Here is a 27,170-nt window from a genome sequence, read left to right as displayed (position 1 = left end):
CATAATATTGTGAGAGACCAGTCCATAGTGCATCTAACATAATAGTGAGAGTCCAGTCCATAATGGATCTAACATAATAGTGAGAGAGTCCAGTCCATAGTGGATCTAACATAATAGTGAGAGTCCAGTCCATAGTGGATCTAACTTAATAGTGAGAGTCCAGTCCATAGTGGATCTAACATAATAGTGTGAGAGTCCAGTCCATAGTGGATCTAACATAATAGTGAGAGTGTCCAGTCCATAGTGGATCTAACATAATAGTGTGAGAGTCCAGTCCATAGTGGATCTTACATAATAGTGAGAGTCTAGTCCATAGTGGATCTAGTTAATAGTGTGAGAGTCCAGTCCATAGTGGATTTAACATAATAGTGTGAGATTCCAGTCCATAGTGGATCAAACATAATATTGTGAGAGTCCAGTCCTATGTGGATCTAACATAATAGTGTGAGAGTCCAGTCCATGGTGGATCCAACATAATAGTGTGAGAGTTCAGTCCATAGTGGATCTAACATAATAGTGAGAGTCCAGTCCATAGTGGATCTAACATAATAGTGTGAGAGTCCAGTCCATAGTGAATCTAACATAATAGTGTGAGAGTCCAGTCCATAGTGGATCTACCATAATAGTGTGAGATTCCAGTCCATAGTGGATCAAACATAATATTGTGAGAGTCCAGTCCTTAGTGGATCTAACATAATAGTGTGAGAGTCCAGTCCATAGTGGATCCAACATAATAGTGTGAGAGTTCAGTCCATAGTGGATCTAACATAATAGTGAGAGAGTCCAGTCCATAGTGGATCTAACATAATAGTGAGAGTCCAGTCCATAGTGGATCTAGCATAATAGTGAGAGTTCAGTCCATAGTGGATCTAACATAATAGTGAGAGTTCATTCCATAGTGGATCTAACATAATAGTGTGAGAGTCCAGTCCATAGAGGATCTAGTTAATAGTGTGAGAGTCCAGTCCATAGTGGATCTAACATAATAGTGAGAGTCCAGTCCATAGTGGATCTAACATAATATTGAGAGTCCAGTCCATAGTGGATCTAACATAATAGTGTGAGAGTCCAGTCCATAGTGATCTAACATAATAGTGTGAGAGTCCAGTCCATAGTGGATCTAACATAATAGTGTGAGAGTCCAGTCCATAGTGGATCTAAAATTATAGTGTGAGAGTCCAGTCCATAGTGGATCTAACATAATAGTGAGAGTCCAGTCCATAGTGAATCTAACTAAATAGTGTGAGAGTCCAGTTCATAGTGGATCTAACATAATAGTGAGAGAGTCCAGTCCATAGTGGATCTAGTTAATAGTGTGAGAGTCCAGTCCATAGTGGATCTAACATAATAGTGAGAGTCCAGTGGATCTAACATAATAGTGTGAGAGTCTAGTCCATAGTGGATCTAACATAATAGTGAGAGAGTTCAGTCCATAGTGGATCTAACATAATAGTGTGAGAGTCCAGTCCACAGTGGATCTAGTTAATAGTGTGAGAGTCCAGTCCATAGTGGATCTAACATAATAGTGAGAGTCCAGTCGATAGTGGATCTAACATAATAGTGTGAGAGTCTAGTCCATAGTGGATCTAACATAATAGTATGAGAGTCCAGTCCATAGTGGATCTAACATAATAGTGAGAGTCCAGTCCATAGTGGATCCAACATAATAGTGAGAGTTCAGTCCATAGTGGATCTAACATAATAGTGAGAGTTCAGTCCATAGTGGATCTAACATAATAGTGTGAGAGTCCAGTCCATAGAGGATCTAGTTAATAGTGTGAGAGTCCAGTCCATAGTGGATCTAACATAATAGTGAGAGTCCAGTCCATAGTGGATCTAACATAATAGTGAGAGTCCAGTCCATAGTGGATCTAACATAATAGTGTGAGAGTCCAGTCCATAGTGGATCTAACATAATAGTGTGAGAGTCCAGTCCATAGTGGATCTAACATTATAGTGTGAGAGTCCAGTCCATAGTGGATCTAACATAATAGTGAGAGTCCAGTCCATAATGAATCTAGTTAATAGTGTGAGAGTCCAGTCCATAGTGGATCTAACATAATAGTGAGAGTCCAGTGGATCTAACATAATAGTGTGAGAGTCTAGTCCATAGTGGATCTAACATAATAGTTAGAGTCCAGTCCATAGTGGATCTAACATAATAGTGAGAGTCCAGTCCATAGTGGATCTAACATAATAGTGTGAGAGTCTAGTCCATAGTGGATCTAACATAATAGTGAGAGTCCAGTGGATCTAACATAATAGTGTGAGAGTCTAGTCCATAGTGGATCTAACATAATAGTTAGAGTCCAGTCCATAGTGGATCTAACATAATAGTGAGAGTCCAGTCCATAGTGGATCTAACATAATAGTGTGAGAGTCTAGTCCATAGTGGGGCCAGCAGGGGATCATCTTGAGTGGAGACAAGTCAGCAGCGCAGAGACGTCCCTAACTGATGCACAGATGAGTGGTCCACCCCGGGTCCATCTGTGGTCACCTATTAACCTCCACGCAGGAGAGCGGGGCAGAGCAGAAAAGAGACGGCAGATCAACTGATCTAAAAGGGGGGTCTATTTAAAGGCTAGAGTATACAAATGTAGGTAGAAGCAGAGTTGATCAAATCTTACCCCTTTCCTATTCATAGCAATTTCTAGCACATTTGTTTGTGCTCAATCTGTAACACAAACAGTGGATAAATATGTAAATAAATAAGTAAATACGTATAAAATAAGCCTTCCATTGATAGTTATGTTGTAATTCATATAATGAAATGAAAAAGATGATACATTTTTTTTAATGAACCCAGAATGATATAACACAGAAAAAGTGTTAGAAATTATAATTGTGTGCTGTATTTAACGCAACGTAACACAAATATACACTACAGGTTGGAGCTGGTGATGCAAATGGTGTGCATTAAATCAGTGGCTCCATAGGCACGCCCGATATAGTACACCCTAAATCCTCATTTAAATAGGGCGGTCTGCACCACTTTTGCAAAAGTTATCAATTGCTCACGCAGTTTTAGTAGATCACCTGCAACGTGCCCACTAATAGTATGCGCAACTTTATAGTTTGCACACGCTATTTAGCACATGTTATTTGTGATCTTAGGGGATCAGGGTGTGCTCTGTGGTCACCTAATCACCTCTCCACACAGGAGAGGAGGGCAGAGCAGAAAAGAGACGGCAGATCAACTGGATCAACTATTTTAAGGCTTGCGTATACAAATTAGTTTTAAGACGGGACTTAAATGCTTCTACTGAGGTAGCATCTCTAACTTACCGGTAGGGCATTCCAGAGTACTGGAGCCCGAATAGAAAACGCTCTATAGCCCGCAGACTGTTTTTGGGCTCTGGGAATCACTAATAAGCCGGAGTTCTCAGAACTAGGGATGATGTTTGATAAGAAATTATCGAGTTCGTATCTTCTTATCGAACCGATTCCTTATCGAGTCTCTTATCGAATCCAGATAGGTTGTTGTATATGGAAAAAAACACAATATTTGGTTTAACAAAAGCTCACTTTTATTTTATAAGAAACAAATTAAATTAAATAAATAATTAAATATTGACTGTTACCGCCCTAAAAAAAAAAAAAAAAAAAATATTGACTGTTGTTACCCAAAGAATATTAAGTGGGATTTTTCAGAAAAACAAATGTATACAGTAACACAAAAACAACCTGTCTCTGTGATCACTATAGGTGTATCAATAATAATATAGTGTTAAATAAAATCAGTCCCTTGGGCACAAAACTGAAAATAATACAGCTCTCCAAAAAGTGCACTTCTGCTGCTATTGGAACATACTAACTACACACACTATGACACTAAGAACGCCACAGTCATCAATCAACAATTCTTACATGAGAGCGAAGCCTGGCAATAATTGCATATCGCCTGTTCTGCCCTCACTATACATGTTGAGGTTATACATCTTGGCAGACAGCTAACAAACAATCCAAAGCAGATTAATCCATTTAGGCTCTTTATTGTTGTTGATCTTGCTTTGTCTTTTCCTATCTTTACTTTTGTCTTGCACTGGACTGTTATTTTTTTTTTTTTAAACTGAAACACACACAATGACAAATGTATAAGCTATGTGATTCGATTAACATACTGAAAAGTAATACACAATATGTAAATATTAGCTTCACACAAATATACAGTACTATCATCAAACAAATACTTTTTTGATGGTGGAAATACACGACTGGCAGCCATTTTAAGTCCTCAAAACATCCATTGTAACAGTGCACAAAAATCGTTTTTCAATAAACATCTTAGTATCAAACTTAACCACTTTCCACCTTAATATTGAGTTACATAAACAAGTTAAACAGTTTACTTACAGACCTATCTTTTCCAAGGCTTGTAAGCGCTAACACAACTTGTCTACTTCTCGTCGCCAACCCGGAAGTGCCCAAACTAATGACGTGTAGTATTTTCATATCGCCACAAGGTGTCAGTAAGAGTCTACAATCAAATGGGCATAACATTGCATCCCACAGGGCATTTCCTGTACGTGGGAAGGGATTCGTTCCCAGGAATTCGAATAAAGAACCAACTCTTTTTCTTTACTATAGTGGCCTCGATAACGGGAACCGGTTCTCAAAAAGGGATTCGAGTCCATGGAATCGGTTCTTTTCTTATCAAACAACCGGGAAGACCAATTTCGAACATCATCCCTACTTAGAACTCAGATTTCTTGCCGGGACATATGGTACAAAACAATCAGCAAGATAGGACGGAGCTACACCGTGTAGTATTTTATACGTAAGTAGTAAAACCGTAAAGTCACATCTTAAGTGCCCAGGAAGCCAGTGCAGGTGAGCCAGTATAGGTATATATATATAGGTATATATCAGTGACGTGCGGTGAGGTTGATGGCTGGTGAGGCACTGACTTCATCACAGTCAGATTTACAAACATATGAACCCTAAAGAGTATCTTATTCACCATTTGATTGGCAGCAGTTAACGGGTTATGTTTAAAAGCTCATACCAGCATTCTTCCCTGCTTGGCACTCAGCATCAAGGGTTGGAATTGGGGGTTAAATCACCAAAAATGATTCCCAGGCGCGGCGCCGCTGCTGCCCACTGCTCCCCTCACCTCCCAGGGGGTGAACAAGGGGATGGGTCAAATGCAGAGGACACATTTCATTACACCTAGTATGTGTGTGACAATCATTGGTACTTTAACTTAACTTTAACTTTACACATACAAACTGTAGCACACAAAAAAGCACATTTAATAAAAAAACGTTATTATGGTCTTACCTTTACTTATAAATGAAGTCCATGCGCCGCAACTAAAGCCCTCACTTAAACTTTCCACGTGCAAGATTGAATCTATTTAAAAAAGTGTAACCGAGGGTTTATAAATGTCGCCTATACTGTATGAAACTACAAAATAACAAACACGGAGGCTCCAGTTTACACGAGGACCACTTTATTTACATTCTTTCAAAAACCTCCGCAACGTGACATCACTTCCGCTCTTAGCGCCTTCAAAATAAGAGCGCAAGGCATATACTGTATAACAGAGCATAACAGGAACTTAACATCACAAAGAGGAAAGCCCATGAAAATAGGTTACAAAAGTTATTTAATAAGAAGCCAAAATGTGCAAAAACAATAATGTTCGTGTTGGAGGAGTTGTGAATTAGATACACCTGCAGTCTGCAGGTGTACCTAATGTTGTGGCCCTGCAGTCATTCACAACTCCTCCAACACGAACATTATTGTTTTTGCACTTTTTGGCTTCTTATGAAATAACTTTTTTAAATAGATTCAATCTTGCACGTGGAAAGTTTAAGTGTGGGCTTTAGTTGATATAACAATTCTACGGCGGGGGTGCAGGAGGCGGGGCTACTGGAGCCTCAGCCAGTGCGTCTTTTGCAGCCGTTTTATGATCGCTCAGCACAAGAAATACGTTACACACATGCAGTTGTTGACAAAATACACTGTACATTATATACCTCAGCTAACTAAACTATGGAAATGTATAATATAATTCATATAGCAATACGGTTTCACTGCACAGCAGGCCAGCAGTTAGCCGAGTCCGTCCATATTGAGGCACTGAGTGACGTGCCTCAACTGGCTGCTGTTCACCGCACCGTCTCTTCTCAGTATTTGAACGGCAAATGTGAAAATTCAGCGATTTTGAATAGAAATAATCTAAAACTGTTGAAGTTAAATGGAAAATAACGTTATAGTATAATCACTGCATACATATAACAATTTAATTACGTTTTTTTCTTTTTACATTTTTTTTCTTTCCATGATGGCGGGGCCTCACCTGCCTCTAGTGACTGCACGTCACTGGTATATATGTATATAAAGGTATATACAGTATAGGCGTAATATGATCAAACTTTCTTGTTCTCGTCAAAAGTCTAGCAGCCGCATTTTGTACCAACTGTCATCGTTTAATGCTCGACAATGATAATGATGTTACAATATTACAATTTCTCATCTCCCTGTCCTTCTGTAGGTGGATGTCTTGAACCATGAATGTCTTGGGATCTCCGTCAAGGCCAGCCAAGTGAGTGCAGTGCACATTCCAGCCTCTCCTTACATATTTACCTTCCCCAGCCTTAGCTCTTTAATCGCAGGCGACTGTCACAGTGGCCACAGAATCACTAACCCAGTATGTGCAAGGTGTTGCAGGTCATGGGCCTCGGGCACAGAGGGCCTCTGTTGAGAATTATTTGCTTTGCCTCGGCTGTTGGCTCCGGCTTCCAACCGGTGGCCCCCCTCCTCCTCCTCTTCCTACCAGCTTCCCTCCTCTCCCTTTTTCCACTCTCCCCCTTGCTTCGTAGCTGGTCCATATGGTCAGGATCTCACCTAATCTCACGGACCGTCTCCATATATGTCACTCCTGTTTTGTGGTCTTGAGTTTGTTAAGAAGCAACATTGTAGGTGTGGGACAAGATGAAGGGAATGCAGCGTAATCCCGTCTCCTCTACTTGTCATTGCAGTGGAGTGGCAAGATCGGACAGCAAGATCAGCGCTAAAGCCCTCTTTGGTAAGTCATGGCATTCTTTAGGAACCCTTTGTTTGATTTTGATATGTTTTTTCTATTTTCGTTTTCTTATCTGTTCAATATCAACTTGTCATTTTACATAGGCAGGTTTGTTTTTATTTTGGTGACAATCTTATATTTGCTAATCAAGGGTCACGGGTGAGCTGAAGCCTATGTCAGCTGACTTAGGGGAGAGGCGGGGTAAAGTACACCCGGAACCAGTCAATCACAGGGCACAGATACACAAACAAGCATTCACACTCACACCGACAAACATTTTAAAAAAAGTCTCCATTTGCCCTAACATGCATGGATTGTGGGAGGTGGAGTTTCGAACGTATAGAACCACATGCCTGTGAGGTACACACACCAACTGTTCAGACTAGTGTTGTCCCGATACCAATATTTGATACTTTTCGGTACTTTTTGATACTTTTCTAAATAAAGGGCACCACAAAAAAGTGAAGTGAAGTGAAGTGAAGTGAATTACATTTATATAGCGCCTTTCTCTAGTGACTCAAAGCGCTTTACATAGTGAAACCCAATATCTAAGTTACATTTAAACCAGTGTGGGTGGCACTGGGAGCAGGTGGGTAAAGTGTCTTGCCCAAGGACACAACGGCAGTGACTGGGATGGCGGAAGCGGGAATCGAACCTGCAACCCTCAAGTTGCTGGCACGGCCGCTCTACCAACCGAGCTATACCGCCCCACAAAAGTGGTTGGGGGTGGGGCTAAGAGGGGAGGAGTATATTTACAGCTAGAATTCACCAAGTCAAGTATTTCATACATATATATATATATATATATATATATATATATATATATATATATATATATATATATATGTATATATATATATATATATATATATATATATAAAGAAATACTTGACTTTCAGTGAATTCTAGCTGAATATATATTTATTTTATTATATATATATATATATATATATATATATATATATATATACATATATATATATACATATATATATATATATATATATATATATATATATATATATATATATATATATATATATATATATATATACATATATATATATATATATATATATATATATATATATATGTATATATATATATATATATATATATATATATAAAGAAATACTTGACTTTCAGTGAATTCTAGCTGAATATATATTTATTTTATTATATATATATATATATATATATATATATATATATATATATATATATATATATATATATACATATATATATATATATATATACATATATATATATATATATATATATATATATATATATATATATATATATATATATATATATATATATATATATATATACATATATATATATATATATATATATATATATATATATATATATATATATATATATATATATATATATAAGAAATACTTGACTTTCAGTGAATTCTAGCTGTATATATATTTATTTTATTATAGATATATATATATATATATATATATATATATATATATATATACAATATATATATACATACATACATATATATATATATATATATATATATATATATATATATATATATATATATATATGGATGGATATATATATATATATATATATATATATATATATATATATATATATATATATATGGATGGATATATATATATATATATATATAAGAAATAATTGACTTTCAGTTAATTCTAGCTATATATATATATATATATATATATATATATATATATATATATATATATATATATATATATAAATAAAAGAAATACTTGAATGTCAGTGTTCATTTATTTACACATATACACACACATAACACTCATCTACTCATTGTTGAGTTAAGGGTTGAATTGTCCATCCTTGTTCTATTCTCTGTCACTATTTTTCGAACCATGCTGAACACCCTTTTGCAGGTAACCAGAAAGGTTTCAAGTACCACCAAAAAAACGGAATCTCTGAAGACAGTATAAAAATCTGTGTTAAAGGTGTACAAATACTGTTTGTATAATAAGCATGTTATTTTTTTACAAATGAGGGTTAAGAGTTCAGTACTAAAAAAAAAGAAAAAAGAATGTGGCTTAAGTACAGTTTTTTAATTGAGCTGCTGCATTTTTTGGTTGGGTTGTTTATTTATTTTGAGTAACTCTATGTTTGTCTGTTGCCATCTCCTGGTGAATGTTGGCTATAGCGTACTGGGGTTACTTTTTGGTTGGCCAACGATTTACGTGGTGTTGCGCACCTGACGTCACTCAGGTCCGCATGGAGCTGGAGGGGGCGTGGCTTTCAGCTCCGCCTGAATTTCGGGAGATTTTCGGGAGAAAATTTGTCCCGGGAGGTTTTCGGGAGAGGCGCTGAATTTCGGGAGTCTCCCGGAAAATCCGGGAGGGTTGGCACGTATGGTTGTCGGAGGGTGTAACAACACGAACAGGGACGGATTCAAGTTGCACCAGTGGCCCAAAGATGCGAAAGTGGCAAGAAATTGGACGAAATTTGTTCAAAATACGAGGCTGCGGGGAAAGCCGACGAAATGGTCAATCGTTTGTTCCGCACACTTTACCGACGAAAGCTATGCTACGACAGAGATGGCAAGAATGTGTGGATATCCTGCGACACTCAAAGCAGATGCATTTCCAACGATAAAGTCAAAGAAATCTGCCGCCAGACCCCCATTGAATCTGCCGGAGTGTGTGAGCAATTCAGGGACACAGGACCTCGGTAGCACGGCAAGCAATGGCGGCAGTTTGTTCCCGCAGACGAGCGAGCTAAACCCCCTGGATGTCTTGGCTCACCGACCCTAGCTTCCCTGGCCTGCTGACATCAACTCCAAAACTGGACAGATCAGCTTTCAGGAAAAGAGAGCGGATGAGGGTATGTCTACCTAATATATTAATTGATGAAAACTTTATTCATTACTCGCAGTTTTACGTAAATTATTATACATAAACTGTGTTTACCAATAATTTAGCTTAAAAACATTTATTTTTTTCAATCAATCGAGTACATTCGGGTAGTCTTGTGTAATGCAGTATTTTGTGTCTATTTAGGTATGGTTAACCTGAGTGCTGAAATCGTGGAAAAATATGTTCTTAGCGCGCCTGAAATGGGCTGTCTGCCGGGACCACCATTCTCCCGAATTTCTCCCGATTTCCAGCCGGACTTGGGTCCGTGCGGACCTGAGTGAGGACAGCCTGTCGTCACGTCCGCTTGGCCAACCAAAAAGTAACCACAGAACACTATGCCATATAGTGTTCTGTGGTTACTCTTTGGTTGGCCAACGGTTTACGTTGTATTGCGCAAGGGTGTGGGAGTCGGTTCTGAAGTATGAAGTAAAGAGACATAACTTCGTCACCTCGCCTGGTTATTGACTCCAACCCAGAATATTACACTGCCCATACCTATGCTCCTTCAAAGGCTGTGCTACGGGCTGCAAAGCATTGCACTTTCAAATACAACAATGAGTAGAAGAGTGTTAAGTGTGTATATGTGTAAATAAATGAACACTGAAATTCAAGTATTCATTTTATATATATATATATATATATATATATATATATATATATATATATATATATATAATAAAATACATATATATATATATATATATATATATATATATATATATATATATATATATATATATATATATAGCTAGAATTCACTGAAAGTCAAGTATTTATTTTATATATATATATATATATATATATATATATATATATATATATATAAATACTTGAATTTCAATGAATTCTAGCTATAAATATACTTTTCCCCCCTTAACCCCGCCCCCCCGGCCACGCCCCCTCCAATCTCCCGAATTTGGAGGTCTCAATGTTGGCAAGTATGAAGACAACTTGTCTTTTGTTAGTAAGTAAACAAACAAAGGCTCTTAATTTAGTCTGCTAACATATGCAGTAACATATTGTGTCATTTTCCATTCTATTATTTTGTCAACATTATTAAGGACAACTGGTAGAAAATGACTTATTAATGTACTTGTTCATCTACTGTTTACATCTGCTTACTTTATCTTTTAACATATTTTATCTACACTTCTGTTAAAATGTAATAATCATTTATTCTTCTGTTTGGACGCTTTATATTAGTTTTGGATGATAGCCCCACATTTGGGTATCAATCCGATACCAAGTCGTTACAGGATCATACATTGGTCATATTCAAAGTCCTCATGTGTCCAGGGACATATTCCCTGTGTTTATAAACATAATATACATTTTTTTTTAAACGAAAGAAGACGTGATGCCAAAAAATATCAATGTAATCATAGTAGTATGGACTACATACACTCCTGTACTTGGTATCATTACAGTGTAGATCCACCAATGGCGTTTGTTTACATTTTGACGCTGGTGAGCTATGGTGTGTAGTGAAGCATGTTTAGCTATTCCTCGTCCTGCAGGGATGATACTTGTAAGAAACATACTTTATTTGTCACCATGGAGACAAGGATTAGTGGTTTAGAAGTAGCTAAAACGGTACTTTTCAGAAGCAATATAGTACCGAATATGATTCATTAGTATCGCGGTACAATACTAATACCGGTATACCGTTCAACCCTAGTTCTGACACTTATATCACTTACAAATATCAATATATTAGTTTATAAATTGTTGTGTTCACATTAGACGTCCTGGTACATTTTACTCTCTTTTGTAGATCCAACTTGACCACCATTCTAAATGGTAGACAAGAGTCAAATGTTTACGTTAAACCTTGGTTCAAGTCGTGCTTTATTTGTGATTTATAAATCATGCCTTTTTATAATGTAAGATGGTGGTGGCGCCCTCTGCTGGCCCACCGGGGAGGATGGTGGTGGCGCTCTCTGCTGGCCCACCGGGGAGGATGGTGGTGGCGCTCTCTGCTGGCCCACTGGGGAGGATGGTGGTGGGGCCCTCTGCTGGCCCACCGGGGAGGATGGTGGTGGGGCCCTCTGCTGGCCCACCGGGGAGGATGGTGGTGGAGCCCTCTGCTGGTCCACCGGAGTGCATGGTGGCGGCGTCTGCTGGCCCACCGGAGTGCATGGTGGCGGCGTCTGCTGGCCCACCGGAGTGCATGGTGGCGGCGTCTGCTGGCCCACCGGAGTGCATGGTGGCGGCGTCTGCTGGCCCACCGGAGTGCATGGTAGCGGCGTCTGCTGGCCCACCGGAGACGAGGATGGTGGCGCCCTGTGCTGCTGGCCCACCGGAGAGGAGGATAGTGGCGCCGTCTGCTGCTGGCCCATCGGAGAGGAGGATGGTGGCGCCCTCTGCTGCTGGCCCACCGGACAGGATGGTGGTGCCGTAGGTTATAGACCCACCGGAGTACATGGTGGCGTCTGCCGGCCCACCGGAGTGCATGGTGGCGTCTGCCGGCCCACCGGAGTGCATGGTGGCGTCTGCCGGCCCACCGGAGTGCATGGTGGCGTCGTAGGTTGCAGACCCACCGGAGTGCATGGTGGCGTCTGTTGCAGACCCCTCGGAGATGGCGCCGTCTGTTGCAGACCCCTCGGAGATGGCGCCGTATCTTGCAGACCCACTGGGGCGAGAAGTAGCTGTGCCTCCCCAGCTGCACTGCTACTCATAGCCCCCCCCCCAAAGGGACGGATCCCAGACGTCCCCAGATAGGCCCACAGACAACAGAGGTGGGTGGGAGAGGGCTTGAAAAGCGGCCGAACTTCTCTTCAAAATAGCCATTAAGTCCAAAGCTTTGTTAAGCCTCTCCGCCATGGACATCTCTGCGAGGTTCGAATTTGGCTGGATTATTATGTCAGAGTTTGTAGGTGACGAACCCCAAGATGCAGAGAAGGTGGAAGGCATTGTGCGGGAAAACATGATTTAATGTTCATAAAATAAAGGAAAAAACACAAACCAGGAACTAGGAACAGGAAACAGGATGCCAGTAAAACAGGAACTGGAAGACGAGGAACAAAAAGACAGCAAGCTACAAACAACTACAATATATAGCTTACCGCTACCGCTTACAGCTACACTGGCATCGACAAGTAGGAATGACAATAATCCAGCACTGACTGGCAGGTTTAAATAGCAGCTGGCTGATTGACACCAGGTGTGGCCAGGTGCCAATCAGCCACAGCTGAGGGGAAGCAGCACTCAGGGAGACAATCAGGAAATGAAGACAAAATAAAAGCGCTGACAGAAAACTAAGACAAACGCAGAGAAAAAACTAAAACAGTCAAACTGTCAGGGACAAGCCTGACAATATTATGGTAAGAGTCATTCAAATAACTATAACATATAGAACATGCTATATGTTTACCAAACAATCTGTCACTCCTAATCGCTAAATCCCATGAAATCTTATACGTCTAGTCTCTTACGTGAATGAGATCAATAATATTATTTGATATTTTACGCTAATGTGAAATAAAAGAAGAGGAACCGGAGGGTGTGTTCTAACTATCGTGGGATCACACTTCTCAGCCTTCCCGGTAAGGTCTATTCAGGTGTACTGGAGAGGAGGCTACGCCGGATAGTCGAACCTCGGATTCAGGAGGAACAGTGTGGTTTTCGTCCTGGTCGTGGAACTGTGGACCAGCTCTATACTCTCGGCAGGGTCCTTGAGGGTGCATGGGAGTTTGCCCAACTAGTCTACATGTGTTTTGTGGACTTGGAGAAGGCATTCGACCGTGTCCCTCGGGAAGTCCTTTGGGGTGTGCTCAGAGAGTATGGGGTATCGGACTGTCTGATTGTGGCAGGTCGCTCCCTGTATGATCAGTGTCAGAGCTTGGTCCGCATTGCCGGCAGTAAGTCGGACACGTTTCCAGTGAGGGTTGGACTCCGCCAAGGCTGCCCTTTGTCACCGATTCTGTTCATAACTTTTATGGACAGAATTTCTAGGCGCAGTCAAGGCGTTGAGGGGATCTGGTTTGGTGGCTGCAGGATTAGGTCTCTGCTTTTTGCAGATGATGTGGTCCTGATGGCTTCATCTGGCCAGGATCTTCAGCTCTCGCTGGATCGGTTCGCAGCCGAGTGTGAAGCGACTGGGATGAGAATCAGCACCTCCAAGTCCGAGTCCATGGTTCTCGCCCGGAAAAGGGTGGAATGCCATCTTCGGGTTGGGGAGGAGACCCTGCCCCAAGTGGAGGAGTTCAAGTACCTCGGAGTCTTGTTCACGAGTGAGGGAAGAGTGGATCGTGAGATCGACAGGCGGATCGGTGCGGCATCTTCAGTAATGCGGACGCTGTATCGATCCGTTGTGGTGAAGAAGGAGCTGAGCCGGAAGGCAAAGCTCTCAATTTACCGGTCGATCTACGTTCCCATCCTCACCTATGGTCATGAGCTTTGGGTTATGACCGAAAGGACAAGATCACGGGTACAAGCGGCCGAAATGAGTTTCCTCCGCCGGGTGGCGGGGCTCTCCTTTAGAGATAGGGTGAGAAGCTCTGTCATCCGGGAGGAGCTCAAAGTAAAGCCGCTGCTCCTCCACATTGAGAGGAGCCAGATGAGGTGGTTCGGGCATCTGGTCAGGATGCCACCCGATCGCCTCCCTCGGGAGGTGTTTAGGGCACGTCCGACCGGTAGGAGGCCACGGGGAAGACCCAGGACACGTTGGGAAGACTATGTCTCCCGGCTGGCCTGGGAACGCCTCGGGATCCCCCGGGAGGAGCTGGACGAAGTGGCTGGGGAGAGGGAAGTCTGGGCTTCCCTGCTTAGGCTGCTGCCCCCGCGACCCTACCTCGGATAGGCGGAAGAAGATGGATGGATGGATGGACGCTAATGTGTTAATCATTTCACACATAAGTCGCTACTGAGTAAAAACTGCGACTTATAGTCCGAAAAATACAGTATGTACCTCTTAGCTCCACTTGTAATTATACAGTAAAAGAGTCTCAAAAGGATATTGTTCACTCTTTCTTTTCAAGGGAGCACAAAAACAAACAAACAATGCATGTCATTTTCAGTATTTAAGAAACGTACCTGCCACACAATGCAGGCAATCATTTTAATGGGAGCACAAATTATATGCAGGGTTTAAATCGCATCAATTTGCTAAGCAAATTACTTTAGCACACAATCTGCCACTAAGCTGCTTGTTATTGTAGGCTTAGTGCTGGTGTTACTTAGGACAAGTGGTAAAAAATGAATTATTAATCTACTTGTTCATCTACTGTTTGTATCTGCTTGCTTTCTCTTTTAACATGTTCTATCTACACTTCTGTTAAAATGTAATAATCATTCATTCTTCTGTTTGGACGCTTTACATTAGTTTTGGTTGATACCACAAATTTGAGTGTCAATCCAATACCAAGTCGTTACAGGATCATACATTGGTCATATTCAAAGTCTGGACGGAAGCTTTTCTTTCTTGTTGTTGATTAAAAGGTTGGTTTTATACATACTTGCCAACCTTGAGACCTCCAATTTCGGGAGGTGGGGGGTGGGTGCGTGGGCGTGGTTGGGGGCGTGGTTAAGAGGGGAGGAGTATATTTACAGCTAGAATTCACCAAGTCAAGTATTTCATATATATATATATATATATATATATATATATATATATATATATATATATATATATATATATATATATATATATATCTATATCCCCGCGACCCCGAAGGGAATAAGCGGTAGAAAATGGATGGATATATATATATATATATATATATATATATATATATATATATATATATATATATATATAAAAGAAATAATTGACTTTCAGTTCATTCTAGCTATATACAGGTAAAAGCCAGTAAATAAGAATATTTTGAAAAACTTGATTTATTTCAGTAATTGCATTCAAAAGGTGTAACTTGTACATTATATTTATTCATTGCACACAGACTGATGCATTCAAATGTTTATTTCATTTAATTTTGATGATTTGAAGTGGCAACAAATGAAAATCCAAAATTCCGTGTGTCACAAAATTAGAATATTACTTAAGGCTAATACAAAAAAGGGATTTTTAGAAATGTTGGCCAACTGAAAAGTATGAAAATGAAAAATATGAGCATGTACAATACTCAATACTTGGTTGGAGCTCCTTTTGCCTCAATTACTGCGTTAATGCGGCGTGGCATGGAGTCGATGAGTTTCTGGCACTGCTCAGGTGTTATGAGAGCCCAGGTTGCTCTGATAGTGGCCTTCAACTCTTCTGCGTTTTTGGGTCTGGCATTCTGCATCTTCCTTTTCACAATACCCCACAGATTTTCTATGGGGCTAAGGTCAGGGGAGTTGGCGGGCCAATTTAGAACAGAAATACCATGGTCCGTAAACCAGGCACGGGTAGATTTTGCGCTGTGTGCAGGCGCCAAGTCCTGTTGGAACTTGAAATCTCCATCTCCATAGAGCAGGTCAGCAGCAGGAAGCATGAAGTGCTCTAAAACTTGCTGGTAGACGGCTGCGTTGACCCTGGATCTCAGGAAACAGAGTGGACCGACACCAGCAGATGACATGGCACCCCAAACCATCACCCAACCATGCAAATTTTGCATTTCCTTTGGAAATCGAGGTCCCAGAGTCTGGAGGAAGACAGGAGAGGCACAGGATCCACGTTGCCTGAAGTCTAGTGTAAAGTTTCCACCATCAGTGATGGTTTGGGGTGCCATGTCATCTGCTGGTGTCGGTCCACTCTGTTTCCTGAGATCCAGGGTCAACGCAGCCGTCTACCAGCAAGTTTTAGAGCACTTCATGCTTCCTGCTGCTGACCTGCTCTATGGAGATGGAGATTTCAAGTTCCAACAGGACTTGGCGCCTGCACACAGCGCAAAATCTACCCGTGCCGGGTTTACGACCATGGTATTTCTGTTCTAAATTGGCCCGCCAACTCCCCTGACCTTAGCCCCATAGAAAATCTGTGGGGTATTGTGAAAAGAAAGATGCAGAATGCCAGACCCAAAAACGCAGAAGAGTTGAAGGCCACTATCAGAGCAACCTGGGCTCTCATAACACCTGAGCAGTGCCAGAAACTCATCGACTCCATGCCACGCCGCATTAACGCAGTAATTGAGGCAAAAGGAGCTCCAACCAAGTATTGAGTATTGTACATGCTCATATTTTTCATTTTCATACTTTTCAGTTGGCCAACATTTCTAAAAATCCCTTTTTTGTATTAGCCTTAAGTAATATTCTAATTTTGTGACACACGGAATTTTGGATTTTCATTTGTTGCCACTTCAAATCATCAAAATTAAATGAAATAAACATTTGAATGCATCAGTCTGTGTGCAATGAATAAATATAATGTACAAGTTACACCTTTTGAATGCAATTACTGAAATAAATCAAGTTTTTCAAAATATTCTAAGTTACTGGCTTTTACCTGTATATATATAAATATATATATATATATATATATATATATTTATATATATATATATATATATATATATATATATATATATATATATATATATATATAAATAAAAGAAATACTTGAATTTCAGTGTGCATTTATTTACACATATACACACACATAACACTCATCTACTCATTGTTGAATTAAGGGTTGAATTGTCCATCCTTTTTCTATTCTCTGTCACTATCTTTCTAACCATGCTGAACTCTGATGATGCATTGCTGTGTGGCACGCACAAACGTGCTTTCATCAAATGCACTAGATGGCAGTATTGTCCTGTTTAAGAGTGTCACAACATTGCTGTTTACGGCAGACGGACTGCTTTACTGTAGACGTTCTTTATATTGTGGGGAAGCGGACTCAGGTCCGCATGGAGCTGGAGGGGGCGTGGCCTCCAGCTCCGCCTGAATTTCGGGAGAAAATTTGTCCCGGGAGGTTTTCGGGAGAGGCGCTGAATTTCGGGAGTCTCCCGGAAAATCCGGGAGGGTTGGCAAGTATGGTTTTATAGTTGGTTTTATAGTTCTGCTCTCAGTTGGATGTCGACTGTGAGGATGTTGATATAGTCCTGTTTATATTTCAGATTTAGATTTGGACTTAGATCCCGGGTCTAAACTGGGCGCCAAAGTTGACCAACTTGTCATATTTTGTCCTCCTCCTTCTACTAACAAGGAGAAAGGCATTATTTCCATCCATCCATTTTTCTACCGCTTGTCCCTTTTGGGGTATCGGGGGGGTGCTGGAGCCTATCTTATGATTCGGAATTAACTTTCACGAGCTCCGAGGCGAGAAAGCAGTTCACGATCTCATAATGTCAATATAGCAGTATACAAGCTAATTATTCTCTGTATTGACACTTATAACAACAATATCACTAATACCGTATTTTTCGGACTATAAGTCGCAGATTTTGTGCGACTTATATATTATTTTCCTTCTTTATTATGCATTTTCGGCAAGTGTGACTTATACTCCGAAAAATACGGTACAAGGTAGAGTGGCTGTGCCAGCAACTTGAGAGTTCCAGGTTCGATACCCGCTTCCGCCATCCTAGTCACTGCCGTTGTGTCCTTGGGCAAGACACTTTACCCACCTGCTCCCAGTGCCACCCACACTGCTTTAAATGTAACTTACCGTATTTTTCGGACTATAAGTCACAGTTTTTTTCATAGTATGGCCGGCCGGGGGTGCGACTTATACTCAGGCGCGACTTATGTGTGACATTATTAAGATTATATTACATCCGGAGATGCTTTCCTCTTCATTCACCTTAGGTGAATGGAGCCTTGGCCAGGAGGACTTGATATCATCAGATGGTATCCAGCGGTCATTGGGTGTTTCGACCCTGAACCATAACACCCTACCGCTGGTGGGCCGGCAGTGGTGGCCAAGTCACTGCCTATCTCCTCCTCCTGGCTTCCAGCTCATCTCGTCTCTCCTGCTCCATAACCAGCAAGAGGCTCTCTCTGCTGCCTCCCCCATCCTGCGAGCTGCTGTCTTTCTCTCCTTCCCTGTTATTCCCAAGGCTGTGAGCATTCTCCATACCGACTGGGCAGGGAATCCTCTGCAGCCGACCTCGACCGGGAACAGCCACGCTTGCCATCCTTTTCCCCTGCATTCATTCAAAAGGTCCTGGTATTTGGCACTTTTCCTTTCAAAGGCTTGGTCGCACCCTTCTTCCCATGGGACTGTGAGTTCTATGAGAATGATCTTCTTTGCCTCTTCAGACCACAGCACCACATCCGGTCTTAGGGTTGTCTGGACAACCTGGGGGAACTGCAGCCTTCCTCCCAGTCTACCTTCATGTCCCAAGAACGGGCCATTTGCAATAGGCTCTTCCTTGATGTTGCTGTGGTTGGTGGCTTTTCTCCCTCCCTCACAAACTGGATTGATCTTGTTCTCCCTTGTGGTTGCCGTTTCTTGCATCTCTGCTGCTCCAGGATGTTAGCCAGTGTCATGAGCACCTTGTCATGACGCCATCTGTATCTCCCTTGGGTGAGTGCTGTTTTACACCCTGACAGGATGTGCGCCATGGTACCCTTCTGTCCGCAAAGCTTGCATAGTGGATCCTCTCTCATGCCCCATCTGTGCAAGTTTGTTGGAGTCGGGAGTGTGTCATACACTGATCTCAGCAAGAAAGAGATGCGGAATGGTTCCAGCTTCCATAGGTCTGCCCACGTGATCTTTCTCTTGGGGAGGTCCCATTTGGTCCAGGCTCCCTGGGACGCTAGTTCCACTGCTCTTGATTTCCGACCTTCCTCTTCCAGGTTTCGTACTTCCTCCTGGATCATAGCTCTTCTTTCCCTGGGTTCTGCCTTACTCCACTGTTGGACATGGGAAGTTCCAAGACCTTGTCTTCCTGTGCATGGCGTCCCTATGATGTCACGTAGCCTCAACATGCTCTCAGCTTGTGCGACAGACGTGTCAGCTGCCCACTTGCGTCCTGATCTTGTAGTTACGCATTAGCGTAAAATATCAAATAATATTATTGATCTCATTCACGTAAGAGACTAGACGTATAAGATTTCATGGGATTTAGCGATTAGGAGTGGCAGATTGTTTGGTAAACGTATAGCATGTTCTATATGTTATAGTTATTTGAATGACTCTTACCATAATATGTTACGTTAACATACCAGTTGGTTATTTATGCCTCATATAACGTGCACTTATTCAGCCTGTTGTTCACTATTCTTGATTTATTTTAAATTGCCTTTCAAATGTATATTCTTGGTGTTGGCTTTTATCAAATACATTTCCCCCAAAAATGGGACTTATACTCCAGTGCGACTTATATATGTTTTTTTTCCTTCTTTATTATGCATTTTCGGCCGGTGCGACTTATACTCCGGAGCGACTTATACTCAGAAAAATAAATATAATTCACTTCACTTCACTACTTGGTTAATATTCAGGTCATGGAATGTACATGGAGTATTGGTGCCGCTTTTTGGATGTTTATTTAGAGGGCTTAATGGGCGTAATAAAGGACCTCTTGTTGACTCCATTGTAAGCAGATTTTTATTTACGTTTATTCGCGAGTTGGAATGCATTATAAATATATACATTTGTTTTCTTGTCACTACCATGAATTGATTAACGTGGACCTCGACTTAAACAAGTTGAAAAACTTATTGGGGTGTTACCATTTAGTGGTCAATTGTACGGAATGTGTACTGAACTGTGCAATCTACTAATAAAAGTTTCAATCAATCAATCAAACAAAACTCATAATTATTGTGAACAGTAGGCAAAATCCCCCAAAATGTGCAGTTTCCCTTTAAACAAAAAATCTAAGTAATAACGGAACTGGCCCAAATCCTCACAAAAATGGGACCTGAAAACCAAAATGTCCAACAACCGGTCCGTCTTACCACATTTGGTCTTTTATGACTTCTCTCCTGTCATGAAGAACAAGTGGACACATTTTTTGACAGATATTAGGAATTTCAATATTACAACAACTCACTATTCAATTTAATCCAGATTGATATTTAAATAGAGTAGGTTATGAATAGCATAGGTTGATAGGAATATATTATAAATAGAATAAAATAAATGGAAAAATAGAAGACATTGTTATCCTGTAGTCTAAATAGAATGAAAAGCTATGACAAACCAAACCAAATAAAACCCCAGTTATTAATATTATTATTAGTAGTAGTATTAATAATGAGGATAACATCAGAATAATAAAACACATTACCAATAATAATAATAATAATAATATATTATTTTAACATATTATTAATAATGTTATTATTATACTATTAGTAGTAATAATACTATTTTATATAATGATAGTAATAATATAACAATAATCATGATATATTATTATTATTGTTATTATAATCATAAATATATTATATATTAAAGCCCAAAGTCAAACTACTATATATAATAATAAAGACGCGTTAAATCAAAGTGGAGGACATGGTTATATATAAAACATATAGATTCGATTCAGTCAATTTAACATGATTCTAAATTCAACACTATTCTCACAATATATTAATCGGGGTATAAAATACCTTTTCCAAAACAGGTTAAAAAAGCTATTTTGGCATATTACGTATATGTCCAGTGAGTAAGCACGGATATTGACCAAAAAAACGGGAAAAAATTATTAATGAAAAATTTGAATGGATTCAGAATCATGATTCGGATGTGAATCAATTTTTTTCTCCGTCACCCCGCCAAGACATGGTAAGTTTTCGAGTTTGCTGAAGCCCTTAATAAGGTTTTAGCTGGTGGAATAAAAATAGTTATATTATTAAAAAAATTATAAAAAATACATAACATTTCTTAAGGGAGTTAAATTAGATATCACATTAATTTACCGTATTTTTCGGAGTATAAGTCGCATGGAAATGTATAAGAAATGTATAAGAAACAAAAAAAAACAATGAAAGTGTCAACTGTACATGGCTTATATATATGCATTTTCATGAAAGGAATAAAAAGAAATGATGAAGATGATGATTACATTGCAAAAATGATGGCTAAACTTTGAAATCTGAAAATGTATTACTTTGAGTTTGGTACCGTATTTTTCGGAGTATAAGTCGCACCGGAGTATAAGTCGCACTGACCGAAAATGCATAATAAAGAAAGGAAAAAAACATACCCCCCGTTCCATGGCAGGCCCGCAGGCCACGCCTCCCTCCACAGCGACATTAATGAGTTGAAGCTAATTTCCTTTAATGGCACTATTTCTTTTGACTCAAAATTAGAGATGTATACCTAATACTGGTATTTTCTTTAACAACGGTTCCTAATTGGGTGGTTCATGAAGACAATTAAGATTTTGGACAAATTTTTCGGAGTATAAGTCGCACCGGCCGAAAATGCATAATAAAGAAGGAAAAAAACATATATAAGTCACACTGGAGCATAAGTCACATTTTTTGGGGAAATGTATTTGATAAAAGCCAACACCAAGAATAGACATTTGAAAGGCAATTTCAAATAAATCAAGAATAGTGAACAACAGGCTGAATAAGTGTACGTTATATGAGGCATAAATAACCAACTGGTATGTTAATGTAACATATTATGGTAAGAGTCATTCAAATAACTATAACATAAAGAACATGCTATACGTTTACCAAACAATCTGTCACTCCTAATCGCTAAATCCCATGAAATCTTATACGTCTAGTCTCTTACGTGAATGAGATAAATAATATTATTTGATATTTTACGCTAATGTGTTAATAATTTCACACATACGTCGCTCCTGACTATAATTTGCACCCCCGGCCAAACTATGAAAAAAATTGCGACTTATAGTCCGAAAAATACGGTACTTTGTTATCATCAACACAAATCTACAATAACATACGGATGTTTTGTTCGGATGGTCGAGCTTATATTGATTGACCTACATTGTATTGGTTTTAGTACCTAACATGTATTAAAACCTCTAAAGGCCTTAGTGGCCACATGTGTGGACAGCACCATTTAGCTCGTATTTCCAAAATGTTGTACACTACTGAATTGGGGTCTTATGGCCACTTATGTGGACACTTATACTGCCATCTGGTGGTGTCAGAAGAGTATAACATACAATAGAATTTGGAAAAAAAGTGTAAAAATAAAAAATAGTTAAGTACACGTTTGTGTACATATGGACTAAGTACATCACATCAAAAGATGATTTTTAGTTTTTATTCTAATTAGGGTTCAATAAGCCTAAATAGCAAAGAAAAAAACGAAAAAAAAACATGTAAACAAACTGTTTGGGCCTTAAGAGGTTTTTAATTAAAGTTGCCCCTGCATCCTCCAAGTTTTTCACTGGAAAAAGTTTGGACACTCGTGATGCAAACTATTCGGTCACCATGCGGCCGTTCTGGAGAAAAAATATTGGGACAACGTCACCCCTAAAAAAAGGGAAAATATGGATTTGGTCCACAACTTTCAATGAGATTTGGGAATGTTTGTTGGAAGGTTTGTCCACCTATCCAAAATAAAATTATTTTGGTCTGAAGTCACTAATTTTGGTTGTGAAAGAGGGCATGGATTTTTATTTTAGATAAGTCCAAATGTGTTTGGGGTCAGCAACCCGCGGCTCTCGAGCCACATGCGGCTCTTTAGTGCCGCCCAAGTGGCTCCCTGGAGCATTTTTAAAAAAGGATAGAAAATGGAACAAAATAATTTTTTGGGTTTTAGTATGTTTTTTGTTTGAGGACAAACATGACACAAACCTTTCCAATTGTTAGAACTACCACCGTTTATATGTTTGTGTGTACGCTTCACTGATGACACTATTTGGTGAACATCGTTTTTTCCGACCAATTTTGGCAGTTCTTAAACTCAACATAGTGTGACGCAACAGTTTGTTTACATGTAAAACATTCCACTCCTTTGTCTCATTTTGTCCACCAAATGTTTTGTACTGTGCGTGAATGCACAAAGGTGATCTTTGTTGATGTTATTGACTTGGAGTGCTAATCAGACATATTTGGTCAGTGCATGACTGCAAGCTAATCAATGCTAACATGCTATTTAGGCTAGCTGTATGTGCATATTGCATCATCATGCCTCATTTGTAGGTATATTTGAGCTCCTTTACTTTTACCCTCTTTGTATATAATTTAGTTTTACATGTCTCATGACACATTATCTGTATGTAATATTGACTGCATTTCTGATAGTTGTTTGTGTACCATGTTGTTCCAGACCACAGCAAACATTACCTTTACTTTTGTCCTCTTTGTATATAATTAAGTTTTGCATGTCTCATGACACATTATCTGTATGTAATATTGGCTGCATTTCTGATAGTTGTTTGTGTACCATGTTGTTCCAGACCACAGCAAACATTACCTAGCTTGCCAACGTTTGTAATAAATCCATTAGAAGAAGACAGCCTGCCATTTCCTTTAACTTGGACACACACATCTATACCTTTGGCCATTAAAAGCCAGTAATTTCCAGGAGTTATCGCACCTTTTGAGTAGCCTCTGATTTACTAATGGTTTCTAATGTCCACCATGGGTGCCCCACATCTTTGGAATTCTTTACCACCAGACCTTCGTAACTTAGATTCAATATCCCTCTTCAAATCAAGACTCAAAACACACCTATTCCTGACTGCATATTCATTGTAATCATCTTTTCTTCTCTATCTTTGTTGTTGTTGTTGTTTTTTATCCAATTTGATTTTATTGTTTTGATTTTGTACGGTGTCCTTGAGTGCCCAGAAAGGCGCCTTATAAATAACATTTATTATTATTATTATTATAATGTCAAAATGTGTAGAATAAATATGAAATGTCAACATTTCTGTCAACGAAGTCATTTTGATAGTCGGCTATTATAGCTAATATAGACACTCACAGTGTGGTTTTCGTCCTGGTCGTGGAACTGTGGACCAGCTCTATACTCTCGGCAGGGTCCTTGAGGGTGCATGGGAGTTTGCCCAACCAGTCTACATGTGCTTTGTGGACTTGGAGAAGGCATTCGACCGTGTCCCTCGAGAAGTCCTGTGGGGAGTGCTCAGAGAGTATGGGGTATCGGACTGTCTGATTGTGGCGGTCCGCTCCCTGTATGATCAGTGTCAGAGCTTGGTTCGCATTGCCGGTAGTAAGTCGGACACGTTTCCAGTGAGGGTTGGACTCCGCCAAGGCTGCCCTTTGTCACCGATTCTGTTCATAACTTTTATGGACAGAATTTCTAGGCGCAGTCAAGGCGTTGAGGGGATCCGGTTTGGTGGCTGCAGGATTAGGTCTCTGCTTTTTGCAGATTATGTGGTCCTGATGGCTTCATCTGGCCAGGATCTTCAGCTCTCACTGGATCGGTTCGCAGCTGAGTGTGAAGCGACTGGGATGAGAATCAGCACCTCCAAGTCCGAGTCCATGGTTCTCGCCCGGAAAAGGGTTGAGTGCCATCTCCGGGTTGGGGAGGAGATCTTGCCCCAAGTGGAGGAGTTCAAGTACCTCGGAGTCTTGTTCACGAGTGAGGGAAGAGTGGATCGTGAGATCGACAGGCGGATCGGTGCGGCGTCTTCAGTAATGCGGACGCTGTATCGATCCGTTGTGGTGAAGAAGGAGCTGAGCTGGAAGGCAAAGCTCTCAATTTACCGGTCGATCTACGTTCCCATCCTCACCTATGGTCACGAGCTTTGGGTTATGACCGAAAGGACACGATCACGGATACAAGCGGCTGGAATGAGTTTCCTCCGCCGGGTGGCGGGGCTCTCCCTTAGAGATAGGGTGAGAATCTCTGTCATCCGGGGGGAGCTCAAAGTAAAGCTGCTGCTCCTCCACATCGAGAGGAGCCAGATGAGGTGGTTCGGGCATCTGGTCAGGATGCCACCCGAGCGCCTCCCTAGGGAGGTGTTTAGGGCACGTCCGACCGGTAGGAGGCCACGGGGAAGACCCAGGACACGTTGGGAAGACTATGTCTCCCGGCTGGCCTGGGAACGCCTCGGGATCCCCCGGGAGGAGCTGGACGAAGTGGCTGGGGAGAGGGAAGTCTGGGCTTCCCTGCTTAGGCTGCTGCCCCCGCGACCCGACCTCGGATAAGCGGAAGAAGATGGATGGATGGATAGACACTTACGTCATGTGTTGCCTTCATTATAAGACTTATACTGTATATGGCTTTTCATTTTTTGCGGCTCCAGACAGATTTGTATTTTTGGTCCAAAATGGCTCCTTCAACAATTTGGGTTGTTGACCTTTGGGTTAAGACATGAGTCAGTTTCCTGCACAACCTAACCCTCAGCTGAATGTATTCCATCATTAGGAAGTGTGTCTGTTTACTTGTGCTATTTGACATTAGCAGTGTGTGCAGGGCGTCGCGGTTTTTAAAATTGCTTTGGAACAGGGCGGGATATACTCTGCGGGGGAATAAAAAGCCTCATTGAAAAGAGGAAAAGACGAGGCAGACTCTGCCTCCGCCTCACTTCTCTTTCAGCCCACGCTGCCTTTGACTTGAGCGCACTGAGGTTTGGACCAGCATCCATCCACACTGTGAAGACAGAGTAATGTGCTGACCGTGATGCACCATTTCATAAAATGACAAACCGTTTCCTGGCATGACTGTTCTAAATTTAGAACATATGACGCAGTGACGTGCGGTGAGGTTGATGGCTGGTGAGGCACTGACTTCATCACAGTCAGATTTACAAACATATGAACCCTAAAGAGTATCTTATTCACCATTTGATTGGCAGCAGTTAACGGGTTATGTTTAAAAGCTCATACCAGCATTCTTCCCTGCTTGGCACTCAGCATCAAGGGTTGGAATTGGGGGTTAAATCACCAAAAATTATTCCCGGGCGCGGCGTCGCTGCTGCCCACTGCTCCCCTCACCTCCCATAGGGTGATCAAGGGATGGGTCAAATGCAGAGGACACATTTCATTACACCTAGTGTGTGTGTTACAATCATTGGTACTTTAACTTAACTTTAACATTACACATACAAACTGTAGCACACAAAAAAGCACATTTAATAAAAAAAAACGTTATTATGGTCTTACCTTTACTTATAAATGAAGTCCATGTAGCCTATACTGTATGAAACTACAAAATAACAAACACGGAGGCTCCAGTTTACACGAGGACCACTTTATTTACCTTCTTTCAAAAACCTCCGCTCCACTCCAACGTGTCATCACTTCCGCTCTTAGCGCCTTCAAAATAAGAGCTCAAGGCATATACTGTATAACAGCGCATAACAGGAACTTAACATCACAAAGAGGAAAGCCCATAAAAATATGTTACAAAAGTTATTTAATAAGAAGCCAAAAAGTGCAAAAACAATAATGTTCGTGTTGGAGGAGTTGTGAATGTTGTGGCCCTGCAGTCATTCACAACTCCT

At 40.5% G+C, this 27,170-nt stretch overlaps 1 protein-coding gene across 2 annotated transcripts in view; it reads left to right on the top strand.

Annotated features, from left to right (window-relative positions):
• eps8l2 (EPS8 signaling adaptor L2) overlaps positions 1-27,170 on the top strand; it is a 142,279-nt gene that overhangs the window by 45,785 nt on the left and 69,324 nt on the right. The window contains exons 3-4 of one of the 2 annotated variants that reach the window (XM_061969527.2): positions 6,500-6,550; positions 6,987-7,033. In XM_061969527.2, the coding sequence (XP_061825511.1) occupies positions 6,516-6,550; positions 6,987-7,033 (82 nt within the window). In that variant the 5' untranslated portion in view covers positions 6,500-6,515. Of the gene's footprint in view, positions 1-6,499; positions 6,551-6,770; positions 7,034-27,170 lie in introns of those variants that run through there. The other variant, XM_061969526.2, reaches the window with a different exon arrangement.

Source organism: Nerophis lumbriciformis, linkage group LG10 (assembly GCF_033978685.3).
Source record: "Nerophis lumbriciformis linkage group LG10, RoL_Nlum_v2.1, whole genome shotgun sequence".
NCBI lineage: Eukaryota > Metazoa > Chordata > Actinopteri > Syngnathiformes > Syngnathidae > Nerophis > Nerophis lumbriciformis.
This window is presented reverse-complemented; position numbering and strand designations above follow the sequence as displayed.